Source organism: Podarcis muralis, chromosome 7 (assembly GCF_964188315.1).
Source record: "Podarcis muralis chromosome 7, rPodMur119.hap1.1, whole genome shotgun sequence".
NCBI classification, from domain to species: domain Eukaryota; kingdom Metazoa; phylum Chordata; class Lepidosauria; order Squamata; family Lacertidae; genus Podarcis; species Podarcis muralis.
Window position 1 is genome coordinate 88,462,863 of NC_135661.1, and position 16,289 is coordinate 88,479,151.

Here is a 16,289-nt window from a genome sequence, read left to right on the forward strand (position 1 = left end):
GGTAGATTGCTGGAGCTTGTCTGAATTTGTTTTCCCGTCCCCTCGCTCTTTCCCTAAAAGGGTCATCCTCACATCTTGTGGCAATGAGTCCCGTGAGTGAACTGTGACACTGTTATATATATATATATATATATTTGGCGGGGAGGTGGGGCTAAGTGCCGACCCTCCTGGCAACAATACAAATCTACTCCTTGGCAGGTATTTAAAAGCATCCCCCGGAGTCTTCCCCCCTAATGTGGGGGGGTTGGTTTCTTGGGGGGGCCGCCTTCCCCTCCGCGCGCCTCCCGCTCCCAATGCCATTTCTAGAACGGTAGTAAAAGTTTCTATTAATAAGAAGCCGCGGCGGCAAACACGAAAGCTCTCCAGCGCCGCCGTCTCCGCGAGGCCTGTGAGAAAGGGATTCCCTCTGACGTCATTGCTAGGATACCAAACAAACACAGCCGAGACAAGGCCATATATGGCTAATTGCGTCACAGGAACTCCGGCGGGGCGGAGCGAGGGATCCCCGCTGAAATAGCCCTTTGGCGACCCCGCACGGAGACCCCTTTGGGCAAGCGGGGAGGTCGGGGAGAGAGGGAGCCGCGGGCCGAGTTTCGGGGTCGGCGAGGTCCGGGATCGCCGGGGATCCGCGTTTGGGGGGCCGGATCGGCGCGCTTCCTGGTTGACGTCACGCGGGGCACGGCCCCCCTCTTGTATAAATAGGCTGCGAGGCAGAGCGTGGTTCATTCATAAGATTTCGGGCCCGGGAAGGAAGACCGGCGGCGGGCAGCGGAGACAGAAGCGAGCGCCGGAGGGGGAGATCCCGACACTACTGCTCGGAAACCGACCGATCGCTTCGGATTGCTGGCTGCTTGTTTTGGGGGGAAGGGGGGAGGCTTTTCTCCCGGGCGCGCGTTGGGGTTGGAGTTGGCTCGACCGGTGGAACTTCGGCCTGCCGCTGCCTTCGGGACCATGCTGTTGCATTGAAAGGAGAGCGAAGGGGGGGACCCGAGGGAGCCGGCTCCCCCTCCGCCAGCCGACCCGGAGAAGAGCAACTCTCGCAGGCGCCCCGAGCCCCCTGCCTCGGATCCGGCGGCGGCGGCGGCGGCGACCACGGCAGCAGCGGCAGCAGCGGCGGGAGGGTCGGCCGGCTGGCTGTGCTCGGCGCTCACCTTGGCTTCCAGGCGCCCCCGGCGAGGCCGCGGCCTTTCCCCGGCGCCCCCGAGGGAGATGTATCAGGGCTTCCCCGGAGACTACGACTCCACCTCCCGGTGCAGCTCGTCCCCTTCGGCCGAGTCCCAGTACCTCTCCTCGGTGGATTCTTTCGGGAGCCCCACGGCCGCCGCTGCCGCCTCCTCGCAGGTAAGAGCCGCGGGTAGCGGGGGTGTGTGTGGGGGGGGGGGACACTTGCCTGCCGGGTTCTTTCGTCCAGCCATGGGAATCGGGGGGGGGGGGGGTGCGTCCTTTGCACCGGACTCTTCCGGGCGCCGGGATCCAGGAGATCGGAGGCGGGGACGGGGCTCCCTTCTTACTCCCCTTGCAACTCCCTGCACCCCCAGCCCCTGATCCAAGCGCTGGTCAGCTCGGGGTCTCCGCTGCTTGCATGCCTGTCTGCCTATCGGGGGACTCTCACGCCCCCCCCACCGCAACTGCATGTGCTTTTCGTTTTCCTCTTCCCTCCCCGCCGCCCTTCCTTTTTTGCCCCACCTGCCCACTTCGGCCGATCCCCTCCCAAATTGATCCCGATCGCGGTACAGATCCCCCCCCTTCTTCCCTATTTTATTTCGTTTTTAAAGCACGCGGAAATTAATTCTCCGGATCGGGTGTCCGACCCGCGATTGGAAAGCAAAATAGAATTAAAATATTCCGGCAGTAGCAATTGAAACGGATCTCCCGCAAAACACTCCCCGCGCGCGCAAGTCTCCCCTGCGGTCCACATTCCTCAACTCTCTCTCTCCGCTTCCCGCACCCCGCTTCCCTCCGGGGTTTCGAACGCGCATGCGCGAGTGGGGGGAGTGGAGGAGGCGAGCGCGAAGACGAAAGGGGGGAAAGGGGGGCGGGGTTGTGCGTAACGCATGACGTGCTGGAACCCTCCGTGCTGACGTGAAGCACGCACGGCGCGTTTCTCCTCCACCTCCTCCTCCTCCTCCCCGAGGCGCGCGGGTTATTTTGGAACGCTGGTCCACCCCCGTTGCTAAGGGGCGGGGCGGGCGGGAGGAGCGCGCGGATTGGCTGGGCCTGGGAAGGGGAGGCCACGCCCCCTCCAGTCTTTGCTGCTGCTGCTGCTTCTATCTTAGTGCAAGTCAGCAGAGCAAAAGGGAAATGCTAAAAATAATCCTCTCCAACTGTGGAAGGAGCAGGAGTGCAATGCTTTGCGTCCCATATTTCGGGGGGCAGTTGCCAGCTCCCCACTCCATAATGCCCCCTTTAGCTGGAAGAGAGAAGTGGGCCTTGCTCCAGCCCCTAATAAGCATCCATCTCATTCCTTCCCTTGCTAAATTGGGAGAGGAAGATGCATGCCTGCTCGCCCTCCCAATGTTGTCCCTGGTCCTCTGGGAGCTCTGTAGGGGCGCGCGCACCCTTCTGCAATTCAGAGGGGGTGCAATGAAGGGATGGAGGAGCCCCACGGCTTGCTCTGACCCACTGGTGAACGTGGGAAATGGGTAATGATGTTATTGGGCATCAGTGTGCTTGCCGCAGTGTGCTTGCCCGACCCATTTGGAAGTGTGGGGCGGAAGGCCAGATAAAGTGGCTTGGAGGCAGCTTGGCTTCCCTGTGAATTGCATAGCGTCACTCGGGTGAAACCCTTTCCCTTTGCAGCAAATTTTGGGGATGAGCCTCATTTTGTCCTCCGATTCACTGCTTTTTCCCACCTGGAGCTGCGTTGCTTTAGAGTTCCTTGTCTAAGAGTTATTTTTGAGCTGTGTTACCTGCAGGGGCAATCTCTGGCAGCTTTCTTCCCCTCAGATCACACTGTACTTGGGACTCTTATTATATCACACCTTCTGGTAGCTTGTGTGCTTTGAGGTTTCGTCCTAAAAAAAGACGAGAAAAAAGCCAAGGTTTCAAATCAGAGACAATTATTCCCAGTATAGGTGCAGAACACAACACACACACACACACACACACACACACACACATCTTCCCCCTGAAAAGCAATAAAAAGAATGCTGGTATCTTGTCCTAAAAGGGTCCATCGTAGTGGCAGTCACTGATGGCTGATGCTTCCCCTTCATTTGATCTCGTGATATTTGTTAATATTTCCTGATGTCACTTATTCAAGGAATGAGAGGTTAGCATTCAGTTCTCAAGCTGGAGAGGGAACAGTTTTTGCCACAAGCTTCCACCAACTCTTTTAACAGAAATCCAACATGCTCAGTGACAGAATATCTGTTTTGCATCTCCACTGCAGTTGGCAATTCCTCTCTCATAACCTAGATGGCAGGCAGGACTAGATGACAGAGCCAGCTGTGGTGGCTTATTTCATAGAGTTGTCAAGGGCTCATAAGCGGTCATCTGGTCCAACTCCCTTGGGTCTTAGCTAGGTGACACTTTGGCTTAGATATGGGGCTGGTGCTCCAGGTGTCATTGGGACTAAAGCTGATGGGATTTGACACCGGCTGAAGTTGATGAGATTTGTAGTTCAGCAATGCAGGGGGTTGGACTAGATGACCCTCGGATCCCATTCCAACTCTGTCAACACCTGGAGGGCAGCATGCTATTGCTCATCACTTTTCTCTCCGCCCCCCCCAAATGAGCTCAAAGCGACTTACAAACATTAAATAATAATAATAATTTATTATTTATACCCCACCCATCCGGCTGGGTTTCCCCAGCCACTCTGGGAGGTTTCCAACAAAGTATTAAAATACAGTAGTCTTCCCTAAAGAGGGCTGCCTTCAGAGGTCTTCTAAAAGTCTGGTAGTTGTTTTTCTCTTTGACATCTGGTGGGAGGGCGTTCCACAGGGCGGGTGCCACCACCGAGAAGGCCCTCTCGGTAGTGGCCAAGGTTGCTTTTGAAAAACCGTAATAATGAATGAAGTTGAGAAGAAACCATCTGCACACACTAGCTCCCACAAAGCTTGTATTGATAAAGCAGAACACTTCGTTTGTTAGGCATTCACCTTGGGGGCGAATGATCCATGTCACCTGGATCATTTAGGCCACGGTTGCCTGCAAAGGTGCTACGTGAAGAAGGAACATGGAAACCTTATTTCTGCCGTCCTCTGAGCATGCATGCCTCTTTCTCTCTCTCTCCCTCTCCAGGAGTGCAGTGGCCTTGGGGAAATGCCCGGATCCTTTGTGCCAACAGTGACTGCCATATCGACTAGCCAAGACTTGCAGTGGTTGGTGCAGCCCACCTTGATTTCATCCATGGCCCAGTCTCAGCAGCCTCCAGGCCAGCAAATGCCTCAACAACAGCAGCAGCAGCAGCCACCCACTGTGGACCCCTACGACCTGCCGGGGACCAGCTACTCCACCCCAGGACTGAGCGCTGCCTACGGAGCCGGCCCCTCGGGGCTGCCTGCCGCCCAGCCACGCTCCACCAGGGCCCGGCCCCGAAGGACTCGGGAGGAAACGGTGAGCGGGGAGGATTGTAGGGCCCTGCTTCTCCTGTGGAACTTCCTCTGGGGAGCCGGCGACGAGGTTATTAACTCAAATCGTTTTGCACCCTTGATTTGGCCCTGCTGGACAGATTCCCCAAACAGCCTTAACGGTTGCATTTGGTATATATATATATATTTGGGGTGGGATGTTGGCTGGTTGCCTTCTCTGCCCTCTCGCCCCCTTGGTAGCTTGGGGGAAAGTATGGGTGATTTATCCAGATTGCAGCGGCGAATTTGCCAGTCCACTGTAGCCGGAACCACTTTGGATTCCTGGCTGGGCAGCGTCCAGCTAAGGTGGGCTGCTTGACCCTCCCAAATCTGGTGCTCCGAGGTTGCTGCATCTTTTCATAGACTTGCAGAGTTGGGAAGGGACCATTAGTCATCTAGTCCAACCTTCTGCAATGCAGTAATCTTTTGACCAATGCGATGCTCAAACCCACAAACCTCAGATTAAGAGTCTCACAGGGTTACTTGAGTGTATTCTTCTGGGTTGAATACTGGAGTAAAACCCAGTATGTCCATCTGTCCCACCAGAAAGATAGTGTTGACTGCAAGGGTCGGTTGTGTGGATCCCAGGATTCTTGACAGCCAGTCCGGGGAAGGGATCTTCTGTCTCTTCATGAAGTCCAAAGATAGACCAGCTTCTCCAAGGTTCATTAGGGATGGATGCAGCTGGTTTGCCCTGCAGGAGAGAGGTGGTGGCAAAGTCCTTTGGGACGATGCCATGTCCAGAAAGGGAGAATTGTCTTGGACTGACCGCCTCTTTCTCCTGCCCTTGCAGCTGACACCCGAAGAGGAAGAAAAACGCCGTGTCCGGAGGGAGAGGAACAAGCTTGCAGCGGCCAAGTGCAGGAATCGCCGCCGTGAACTGACGGACCGACTTCAAGCGGTGAGTGGAAAACCGGGACTTGCTGGCCATGAGCTTTTGGGGGCCACTGGCCCTGCCCTTGGGGGCACGGGACCCACAAGCTTTGAGAGAGGTGGAGCTGCCTCAGGGCGCTGTTCTGCCCGGCTCAATGGCCAATTTCTGCCTGTTGCATTTATATCCCACCTCCCTCACATTTAATCTCCGCAACAACCCAGCGAAGTAGGTCAGGCTGAGAGAAAAGAGACTGTGACCGGAGGTCTCACGGTCAGCTTCACGGCCAAGTGGGGGTTTGAATCCTGGTGTCTCTCAGGCTCTAACCACTACCCCATGTTGTCTCTGCGTGGCGGGGATTACCATTTTAAGGGGCCACAAACGGCCAATTATTTCATTCCCTATGACCGTGGGGTAAAGCCAAAGAGTCTGTCTGGGAATGTATCGCCTGTTCCTGCCCTTCTCGCCCTCCAACCCCACACAGCCCCAAAGCTTCCAAAACTCCACTGAAGCCCTGAAATCCAGGTTTATCAGGGCAAAGAGTTTGAAATGCTTTTTCTTCCATTAGGATATTTGAAAAAGGTGTTGGTTTTTTAAAAAAACAAATAGGCTGCAACCGCCGCTTTTTAATGCCCTTCTCCTTATGGCTTGTTCTAATCTGTTTTGGGCACCCTTATTTAGGATAACAAGCTTTATTTACAAATCTTCAAGAACGGACAGCTCATCCCCATCTTTTGGGGACCAGGCAAACCCCAGTTCCTCCCTTCTCCTGAGCTTCAAGCTGAGAGGGGGTTGGTCTCCTCTTGCTTTTCCCTCCACTATCCCTGCAGTGTAGGTAACAGCTCTAGGCCGCCATCTTGGAGGATGCTAGAGGAATGGGCGCCATAGAGTCTGTTGGCCGGAGCGGTTCTCGTCCAGCGGTGGCCCCTCTGGTCCTGCAGGCGCCATTTTGAAAGAGGGCAAAGGGACGCTTGCTTGGATAGAGCAGGAAGAAATGGCAGACTCCCTGACTGCAGTGCCCCCCAAAACTGGGATGGCCCCCCCATCAAAAAAAACCTAGGAGCAGGCAGCGAGGCAAGATGGCAGATGCGGACTACCCACAGGCGTCCCTGAGTGGGCTTGAACCACCAACCTTCTGGTGGTGGTTGTTGTTACAGTATTATTATTATTATTATTATTATTATTATTATTATTATTATTTATTTGAATTTATATACTGCCCTGTACCCGGGGGTCTCCAGGCGGTTCACAGAATAAACCCAAGATATATAAAGCCACAAAATACCTAATAAAAAGAAAAACAAGAACCCAATAGCCGCCCCCACAAAGCAAAACACATTTTAAAAGGCTATAGGATGTCAATCAGATCAGCCAAAGGCCTGGTTAAAAAGGAATGTTTTTGCCTGGCGCCTAAAGGTGTATAATGAAGGCGCCAGGCGAACTTCCCTGGGGAGAGCATTCAACAAATGGGGAGCCACTGCAGAGAAGGCCCTGTTCTTGTGTTGCCGCCCTCCAGACCTCTCGCAGAGGAGGCACACGAAGGAGGGCCTCAGAAGATGATATCAGGGTCTGGGTTGGTTCATATAGAAACAGGCGGTCCTTGAGGTATTGCGGTCCTGAGATTCTGGGGAATTTTGGCCAGACACACCACCCAGGGAACTGGTGGTGTCCCACCCAGCTCCCCAATTCCACACCATCTCACCTCCCCTTCCTTGCCCCCCCCCCCCATGGCTTCCTTGCTGACTCCGCTGATGTCCCCGCTCCTTCCCCAGGAGACCGACCAGCTGGAGGAGGAGAAGGCTGAGCTGGAGTCGGAGATCGCGGAGCTTCAGAAGGAGCGCGAACGGCTGGAGTTTGTCCTGGTGGCTCACAAGCCCAGCTGCAAGATCCCTTACGAGGACGTGCCAGAACTGATCGGGCAGCCGGGCACCTCGGGCGAGGTGAGCGCTTTAGCCCTGGCGGTCAAGGAGGACCCCTTTGGCCCCACGGCCTACTCGTCGCTGCCCCTCCACTACCAGCAGACCCTTGGCGGAGTGCAGGCCTTGTCCCCCGCGGAGGTAGCGTTTTCTAGTTCTTACTTTTCACATGGTGAACAGCTGACCGACCCGTACCCGGCTAACCCTTCCTATACGTCTTCGTTTGTCTTCACCTACCCAGAGGGAGCCAGCTGCGGAGCCACACACCAGCGGAACAGCAGCAGCGACCAGTCCTCGGACTCCCTGAACTCTCCCTCACTCCTTGCGTTGTGAAACTCAAAAACAAAACCAACACGCAAAAACAAAACACAAAAGCCCAACCGCCTCCCAATCTCGAAACCTTTTCTCTGCCTGACCTCCATTGGAAAAAACCAAACCAAAACGACCCACGTGCGCAAACTTCTGCATTAAGCGAAGGGGGGCACAAGAGAGAGAGAGAGAGAAATGGCAAATGCGCACCCGCCAACTTGGGAGCATCGAACCTTTAAAACACCAATATCTATCTATAAAGAGACCAAGTCACCCGCCAGCCCTCGCTGCACCAGCACCCACAATCACAAGCTCTGTGACCATGTTGTTGTTGTTGATGTTCAGACTGCCGAGGTGCAGTGAGTGGAACGCCTTTTTGTGTGTCGACGGTCGCTTTCAACATTTCCTTGTTTTTTGGGCTTTGCAATTTCCAAGTGGGAGAGTGAAGGAGGAAGGATGTTTCTGGGCTGCAGCGATGGATGATCTACCCTCCGCCTCGGAAGAACTCTGAGCCGAAAACTTGCTTTCTGGGGGGGAAACGGGGCCCCTGCCTTTTGCCGAAGGTGGACTTTTTGGCTGAGTGTGGACTGTGACGACGGTTCTGATTCTTGCTGCCTTTTGTTCATGGAATCATAGAATTGTAGACTTGGAAAGGGACCCCAAGGGGTCGTCTTGTTGTAAGAAGCCGAGCAAAAAGGGATGACCTCTCAGAAGGGGGAATGAGGAGGAATGGGGGTGGGCTCCCTCCCCCCTGTTTTAGCAGACCCTACATTGCCTGGCAATCTTCTGCCAGCTGCATGGTTAGAAATGGGCACTCTCAAGGCACTTTCCCAAGTTATCGGCCTGCACTATGAAACGTGGTTGAGAGATTGACCAGCCAGTGACCATCCTTTCCCAATTTATTTTGGCAGGTGCCTACTGGCAACCTCAAAAAAAAAAAAAAAGTCTAGAATATGGTGCTTAAAAGCTCTTGTTTTCTGTGTGGTTTAAGCTTGCTGCCTGATCAGAGGTGCATGCTTACTCAGAAGTTAGCGCAACAGAATTCAGTTCCTTATGAGTTGCACCCTTAACTCACAGAGGAGCAAGTCTACTTTAATAGGCTTGCCAGCAGAAATTATTCCAGTTCACACGATTACCAGTTTAGGCGCTTTGGTGAATGTCCTGGGAATATAATCAAAGGGCAGTAGAAAAGTATTTGCTCTTAACAAAGTATGAAGAAAAAGTAGTTTTCTTCTTTTTCTTCATGCTGTGTTAATATATATATATATATATTGAGTTCAATACAAAATTGAAAACTTAATGAGAACCTCAGCTGCAAAACTCACCAGATTTTTAACTTGTGCAATAGTTTGGCAGCCCTGGTGTGCCTGTCAGAAAATACAGAAGCCTTTTAGAGGATGGCAGCCTCCATGCTTGTAAAGAAAAAGGAAAAGTAGATTTTTCGCTAGGAATTTGCACAGTGGGCTGTGTGGAACGCCACGTCTCTTAATTTTGTCCAGCTGGTTGGGGGGCCAGCTCTGTGTTGGGTCTACCCACCGCCTTTTAAACTTGGCCACATCCCCCCCCCCACCCCCGAATGAATCCTCTTCCCACTAGGGGCTACTGCCTTTGCTCGGTTTCCCGTGGGTGGGTGGCAACCGTTTTGCCGGTATGTTGGGGAGCTGCGCTTGGTGATATACTGTGAACGGACCTCTCTCCCCCCTCCTTGTATAGATGCTTTCCTCCCCGACCCTCGATATTGTGACACTATGTACTTTAAGCTGCCTGTTTCCTTTTGCTTGATGTATCCGTGGTTTTTGAAGCTGGCTCTTCTCCCCCACCACCCTTTTCTCCCTTGGTGACACTGTTGGTGAGGAAAAAAAACTCTGGATATTTAGCTGACTTCCATCCCCGCCTGCAGCCTTTCCTAATTTCTGGGCTTCTGGCTTCCTTCCTAACTCGCTGCACCCTGGTGGATATCACTTTAGGGTCCCCAGATCCTCAAATGTGAGCTCCCTTTTTGAAAAGTGTCGGTGGCCCAGCCTGTCCCAGCATTTCAATCAGTTTGCAGCCGTGTTGCTTGTGAAGTGGCCCCCACAACCCACCCCAGGGTCTCCTTGCACCCTGTTGCTTCAGTTGCCAACGCCAAGCGGCTCTTGTGTATCTCTTGTGTGTGATCTTGTGCAACAGCGCTGCCCGCTTCTGACACCGCGCTGCCTCTTATTAACCTGCCACACGAGTGTGTTTATGGACTGGGGTAAAACGGAAAAACAAAAAAAAAGCTGCCTTGTCGCTTTTATGGAGCTCTAGAGCACGCCGTTCAGGATGTTTCCAAAAAACTTTCCTCGTGACCAAGCTTTCAATGTTGTGTTTAATTTTTTTTTTAAACCAAAATTATTTTTAATCTTATGGACTTTTATTTTAACCGGCTTTTATTTTTTTTATTTTTAATTGCTTATTATACACTTGCTGGGGAAACGGGGGAATATTTTTAATTTTTTAACTATTATAATAATTATTATATTATTTTTACCCCCTTGTGCTGTAATATTATTTTTTGTGTGATGTTGTTTTGTTAAGCAGCAGCGGGGGGCCGTCGGACGGGAAGGAGGGGAGAGAACTCTGGACCCGGCTGGCGACTCCTTCCCTGCACTTAACCTTGGCTAGCAAAAATAGCAAATAAAGACAGCTTTGAAAAATGCACTTTTTAACGATGGATATAAGATCTCTATTTTTTCAAACTCCTGTAAAGTTAACATTAAGGTGCAATAAAAAAAAAAGAAGAAAAACCTCGAGCCATAGAGCTGCCTGGCTTTCTCCGCACCGAAACCCCCATCACCTTGTGCCTTAACCCTTCACGTTCAGGGCGGGGCAGACCCTGGGGTGGCCGGGTAGCAGAAGCTGCTATTGGGGTTGGCTTGCCATGTTTATGCGCTGGGACCTTCCTTGGTGTTGGAGTGCCCTCTGCAGGATGCTAAGCGAAAGCACACACGGTTAGATCTCCTGGAAAGCAGATTTTGGGGTGTATGTGTGTAGTTACAACCCTTAAATCCAGGGTCTAAAATTCAAAAGAACCCATGATCAAAGTGTTGGTGCTGACCTTTGAATCCCTAAACGGCCTCGGTCCAGTATACCTGAAGGAGCGTCTACACCCCCATCGTTCTGCCCAGACACTGAGGTCCAGCGCCGAGGGCCTTCTGGCGGTTCCCTCCGTGCGAGGAGTGAGGTTACAGGGAACCAGGCACAGGGCCTTCTCAGTGGTGGCGCCCATCCTGTCGAACACCCTCCCACCAGATGTCAAAGAGAACAACAACTACCAGACATTTAGAAGACCTCTGAAGGCAGCCCTGTTTAGGGAAGCTTTTAATGTGTGATGGACTATTGTATTTTAATATTTTGTTGGAAGCCACCCAGAGTGGCTGGGGAAGCCCAGCCAGATGGGCAGGGTATAAAAAATAAATGATGATGATGATCAGGACAAAGGGGCCTAACTAGTCCAGCATCCTGTTCTCACAGGGGCCAGCCATGATGGGAAACCTGCGAGCAGGATCCGAGCACAAGAGCAACCCTCCTGCTGTTTCTGGCAACTCGGATTCAGCAGCCTTGCTGCCTCTGACTGTAGAGGGCAGAATATAGCCCCTGTGGCTGGTAGTGATTGGTAGCCGCATTCTCTTCCACAAATTTCCTAGGTGGCACTTCTACATGGGAGGAATCTTGTAGGCTCTTCCCAGCATTCCATAGTAATAAAAGAAAATCTTCCCTTATGGGGGGGACACAAGAGCCCTTATAGAGTCCTTTGCAAGGGGGGGGGGCTGTCAGATAGGAAGGAGAGGAGAGAACTCCTGGACCCGGCTGGTGACTCTTCCCTGCACTTAACCTTGGCTAGCTAGCAAAAATAGCAAATAAAGACAGTTTTGCAAGACTAGGAAACTTTGATGCTCCTCCGTCTGGATCCCAATTGCATGTCACCTTCCCCACCCCACCCCGACTTCCATCCCAACTTTTGGTTTGAACGTACCAACCCTGCTTTTCGTTGAATTCCAAAGATTTAAAGAGTTTGGAACTAGAATGAACTACCGTTTCACACAGCACATAGTTAAAACTGTGGAACTCCCTACCGCAGTGTGCTGGGCCTGGGGGTAAGCCGTGAAACGCGGTCCAGGATCCGAAGGTTCGGCTGGGAGTCAGTCCGACAGGGCCAAGGCAGGAAACCAGGCAAGGACAGGTACAGGATCTCAGGCAGGATCTAGCATACAGCAATGTTGCTCTTGCAACCTGGGGCAGGGTCCGACAGCCTTTTATCTTTGTCGGGGTAGCGGCCGGTCCTGATCCCCCGTCGACTCACCTCCCTGTCTTGCCCGAAGGCAAGCACTCCTCCTGCAAGTACTCAGGTCTCTCCTTCTCTCAGACCTCAGTCTCTGCAGCTCGGGAGACGTTGGTGGGTGACTAGACCCAGGGGCCGCCTCAGCCTCCCCTGACCCAACCGGTAGCGGAGCAGCTGTAAGTGATGGCCCAGCTGGAGGCAACAAGGGTATCCCCGCATCTGGAGCCAGGGCAGGATCAGGCCCCTGACTCGGCCCAGCTGGTGTTTGCTGCAGGGGAACCTGGGATTCTTCAGGATCAGGCCCCAGACTTGGTTCAGATGGTGCCTGAGGCAAAGGATCCGGTGCAGACTGAGTCACCTCTGGTTCCGAGTCCGAGCCCGAGTCCCAGGCCATCACATGCAGGAGGCAGGGCTGGCCACCAACTTATTAAATTAAATTAAATTATTATTTATGCCCCACCCTTCCGGGTTTAAAAACTGGGCTCAGGGCGGCTAACAGCAAAGACAAAACATTGATTAAAATGCGACTTAAAAACAGCATAGAAACAACATAAAATACAACATAAATGCAGCATCAATGTCAATAAAGTTCAAAAATTCAGGGGTCATTTTTGGGGGTGCGGGGGCGGGAAACCCCAGTCAGTAAACATCAAATGATGTTAGACCAGGGCTAACTGGTCAAGTTGGTCCTACTAGGGCCAGCAGGAGACCAGCGAAGAGTTTAAATGTGGGGTCCCAGATGGCTTTAAGAGGATTGGAGGAATTCATGGAAGAGCTGTTGATGGCAGCTGGAGGCAGCAATAATTCAGAATACCAGTTAAGGTAAAGGTAAAGGTACCCCTGCCCGTACGGGCAAGTCTTGACAGACTCTGGGGTTGTGCGCCCATCTCACTCTAGAGCAGTGTTTCCCAACCGGTGTTCCGCGGCACACTAGTGTGCCGTGAGACGTTGCCTAGTGTGCCGTGGGAGGGAGGCGGGCGAGTCGGGCGGCGAGAGGCGGGGCGGCGAGCACACGCGGGGCGGCGAGCTCCCTCCCTCCCACATCCCATCGCCGCGAATGCAGGCTTTCGCTGAAGCCTGGAGAGCGAGAGGGGTCGGTGCGCACCGACCCCTCTTGCTCTCCAGGCTTAAGGAAGCTATCCCCCCAGCCCGCGCAAGGTCCCAGAGCGATGCGGAAGGTGCGCGCACCTTCGCCATCGCTCTCCGACCCGTTCGGGGGGCTGGGGACGGGAGAAGCTCCGGCTTCCCCCGCCCCCAGCCCGCGCAAGGTCCCAGAGCGATGCGGAAGGTGCGCGCACCTTCGCCATCGCTCTCCGACCCGTTCGGGGGGCTGGGGACGGGAGAAGCTCCGGCTTCCCCCGCCCCCAGCCCGTGCAAGGTCCCAGAGCGATGGCGAAGGTGCGCGCACCTTCGCCATCGCTCTCCGACCCGCTCTGGGGGCTGGGGACGGGAGAAGCTCCGGCTTCCCCCGCCCCCAGCCCGCGCAAGGTCCCAGAGCGATGCGGAAGGTGCGTGCACCTTCGCCATCGCTCTCCGACCTGCTCTGGGGGCTGGGGACGGGAGAAGCTCCGGCTTCCCCCGCCCCCAGCCCGCGCAAGGTCCCAGAGCGATGCCGAAGGTGCGCACACCTTCGCCATCACTCTCTGACCTGCTCTGGCGGCTGGGGGCGGGAGAAGCTCCGGCTTCCCCCGCCCCCAGCCCGCGCAAGGTCCCAGAGCGATGCGGAAGGTGCGCGCACCTTCGCCATCGCTCTCCGACCTGCTCTGGGGGCTGGGGACGGGAGAAGCTCCGGCTTCCCCCGCCCCCAGCCCGCGCAAGGTCCCAGAGCGATGCCGAAGGTGCGCACACCTTCGCCATCACTCTCTGACCTGCTCTGGCGGCTGGGGGCGGGAGAAGCTCCGGCTTCCCCCGCCCCCAGCCCGCGCAAGGTCCCAGAGCGATGCCGAAGGTGCGCACACCTTCGCCATCGCTCTCTGACCTGCTCTGGTGGCTGGGGTCGGGGGAAGCTCCGGCTTCCCCCGCCCCCAGCCCGCGCAAGGTCCCAGAGCGATGCCGGAGGTGCGCACACCTTCGCCATCGCTCTCTGACCTGCTCTGGCGGCTGGGGGCGGGGGAAGCTCGGGCTTCCACCACCCCCAGCTCCTGCAAGCTCCGGGAGCAATGGCAAAGGTGCGCTCACCTTCGCCATCGCTCTCGGACCCTTTCTGGGGGCTGGGGTCGGGGGAAGCTCTGGCTTCCCCCACCTCCAGCCCCGCAAACTCTGGGAGTGATGGCGAAGGTGCGCTCACCTTTGCCATCGCTCTCGGACCCTTTCTGGGGGCTGGGGTCGGGGGAAGCTCGGGCTTCTCCCGCCCCAGCCCCGCGTCTGGGGGGGGGGGAATAATTTTTTCCCCTTTATTTCCCCCCCAAAATCTAGGTGCGTCCTATGGGCCGGTGCGTCCTATAGGGCGAAAAATACGGTAGTCAATATAGGCACAGAGTTAATTTTTTAAACATTTTCTAATGGTGGTGTGCCTCGAGATTTTTTTTCATGAAACAAGTGTGCCTTTGCCCAAAAAAGGTTGGGAAACACTGCTCTAGAGGCCGGGGGCCAGCGCTGTCCGGAGCCACTTCCAGGTCACGTGGCCAGCATGACATCACTGCTCTGGCAAGCCAGAGCCGCACACGGAAACGCCGTTTACCTTCCCGCTAGTAAGCGGTCCCTATTTATCTACTTGCACTTTGACGTGCTTTCGAACTCCTAGGTTGGCAGGCGCTGGGACCAAGCAACGGGACCGCACCCCGCCACGGGGATTCGAACCGCCGACCTTTCGATCGGCAAGCCCTAGGCGCTGAAGCTTTTACCCACAGCGCCACCCGCGCTGGAAGCCAAAAGCAGGGAGTTTTTCTCCTGCTCAGATCCTGAAGTTTCCCTTTGGGACATCTCTCTTCTGCTAAAATCCATCAGCATTCTTGAGGAGTACAGTTCCCCTAGTTTCCATTATCATACCATCAGAAGGGCAAGAATACACGGCTATTTTAGCATTTTTGGCAGAAGTAACATCACCTCCAGTTTCCTTCTTAAATAGCCAGGCCATGCAACACTGTAGAAGCACAAATACCAGAACCTCTTGCACACTCTGATGCTGTCAACATTAAAGTGGCCCGACTCAGGAAGACACATGCCCGAGTGATAAGCTTAGTAAGAAATATTCCATTGCCACATTTTTTACTCATTATTGAAGTTTGCAGCAGAGACGCCACCTTCTTCAACATCCCAGAGATTTTTTGCAGAGCAGCACACTAGATCAGGAAGTATCTCCAAGGCTGTCTTCAAAACTTCTTCATAGCCTTCAATTACCTCTGAAACAGAAAGTCCTATTCTTAGCAGCTCTTCTGCATGTTCTAGGAGGGCTCCAGCAAGCACCGAAATTTGTTCCATCACCAACTTCTTGCTCTTGCATGTGAGAAGCCAAGACAATCATTTTTGCAGCTGGTTGGCCCCAGTTGAGAACAGGATATTGAGTTAGAGGGGCATCATTTGGCCTGATGAGATCCTGAAGCTCCAATGCTTTGGCCACTTCATGAGAATAGAAGACTCCCTGGAAAAGACCCTGATGTTGGGAAAGATGGAGGGCACAAGGAGAAGGGGATGACAGAGGACGAGATGGTTGGATAGTGTTTTCGAAGCTACCAGCATGAGTTTGACCAAACTGCGGGAGGCAGTGGAAGACAGGAGTGCCTGGCGTGCTCTGGTCCAGGGGGTCACAAAGAGGCGGACATGACTAAACAACAACAATGGGGCTGGTGGGTGCCTTGCGGTTCACTCACTGGAAAGGGTTAGGTCCCTCCCCTTGGTGGTTTTCACTTGCTGGTGGAAGGACAGCAAGGAGAGAACCAGCCTGGCGTCCCTAGGCAGGGAGTTCCAAAGTTGCCTGGGAGCAGCCACCACCGAGAAGGCCCTTTCCTGCATCCTCATCATGGGGACCTGAGAGGGTGGGGGGCCTGAGAAAAGGGTCTCCCCTGAAGACCTAGGGCCTGGGCAGGTTCATATTGGGGGTGCGCAGGATACGGTGCTTCAGACAGCCTGGGACAAAGGGGGCTTGTGCAGGAGAAATCCCTAGGGATGAGTTACAGTGCGCTTGAATTTGTGTGCTATGGGGCTCCCTGGAAAAGACCCTGATGTTGGGAAAGATGGAGGGCACAAGGAGAGGGGACGACAGAGGACGAGATGGTGGGACAGTGTTCTCGAAGTGACCAGCATGAGTTTGACCAAACTGTGGGAGGCAGTGGAAGACAGGAGTGCCTGGTGTGCTCTGGTCCAGGGGGTCACGAAGA

General features: G+C 54.3%; 1 protein-coding gene across 2 annotated transcripts; it reads left to right on the forward strand.

The window, feature by feature from the left end:
- Positions 1-568: 568 nt before the first annotated feature.
- On the forward strand, positions 569-10,360 carry FOSB (FosB proto-oncogene, AP-1 transcription factor subunit). Of its 2 annotated transcripts, XM_077932394.1 has the most exons (5): positions 569-1,341; positions 4,246-4,560; positions 5,368-5,475; positions 7,218-7,502; positions 7,603-10,360. In XM_077932394.1, the coding sequence occupies exons 1-5, from the start codon at positions 1,210-1,212 to the stop codon at positions 7,666-7,668; spliced, it is 906 nt and encodes a 301-aa protein (XP_077788520.1). In that variant the 5' UTR covers positions 569-1,209; the 3' UTR covers positions 7,669-10,360. The 2 variants fall into 2 exon arrangements, with proteins under 2 accessions (XP_077788520.1, XP_028598217.2); XM_028742384.2 differs by having other exon boundaries at positions 571-1,341; positions 7,218-10,360.
- Positions 10,361-16,289: the final 5,929 nt, after the last annotated feature.

Excerpts from the sequence above, each read along its gene's own strand:
- FOSB (XM_028742384.2), top strand. The coding sequence starts at position 1,210 with ATGTATCAGGGCTTCCCCGGAGACTACGACTCCACCTCCCGGTGCAGC. Across the intron at positions 1,342-4,245 it reads CCGCTGCCGCCTCCTCGCAG|GAGTGCAGTGGCCTTGGGGA; the intron begins GTAAGAGCCGCG and ends CTCCCTCTCCAG. Across the intron at positions 4,561-5,367 it reads GAAGGACTCGGGAGGAAACG|CTGACACCCGAAGAGGAAGA; the intron begins GTGAGCGGGGAG and ends CTGCCCTTGCAG.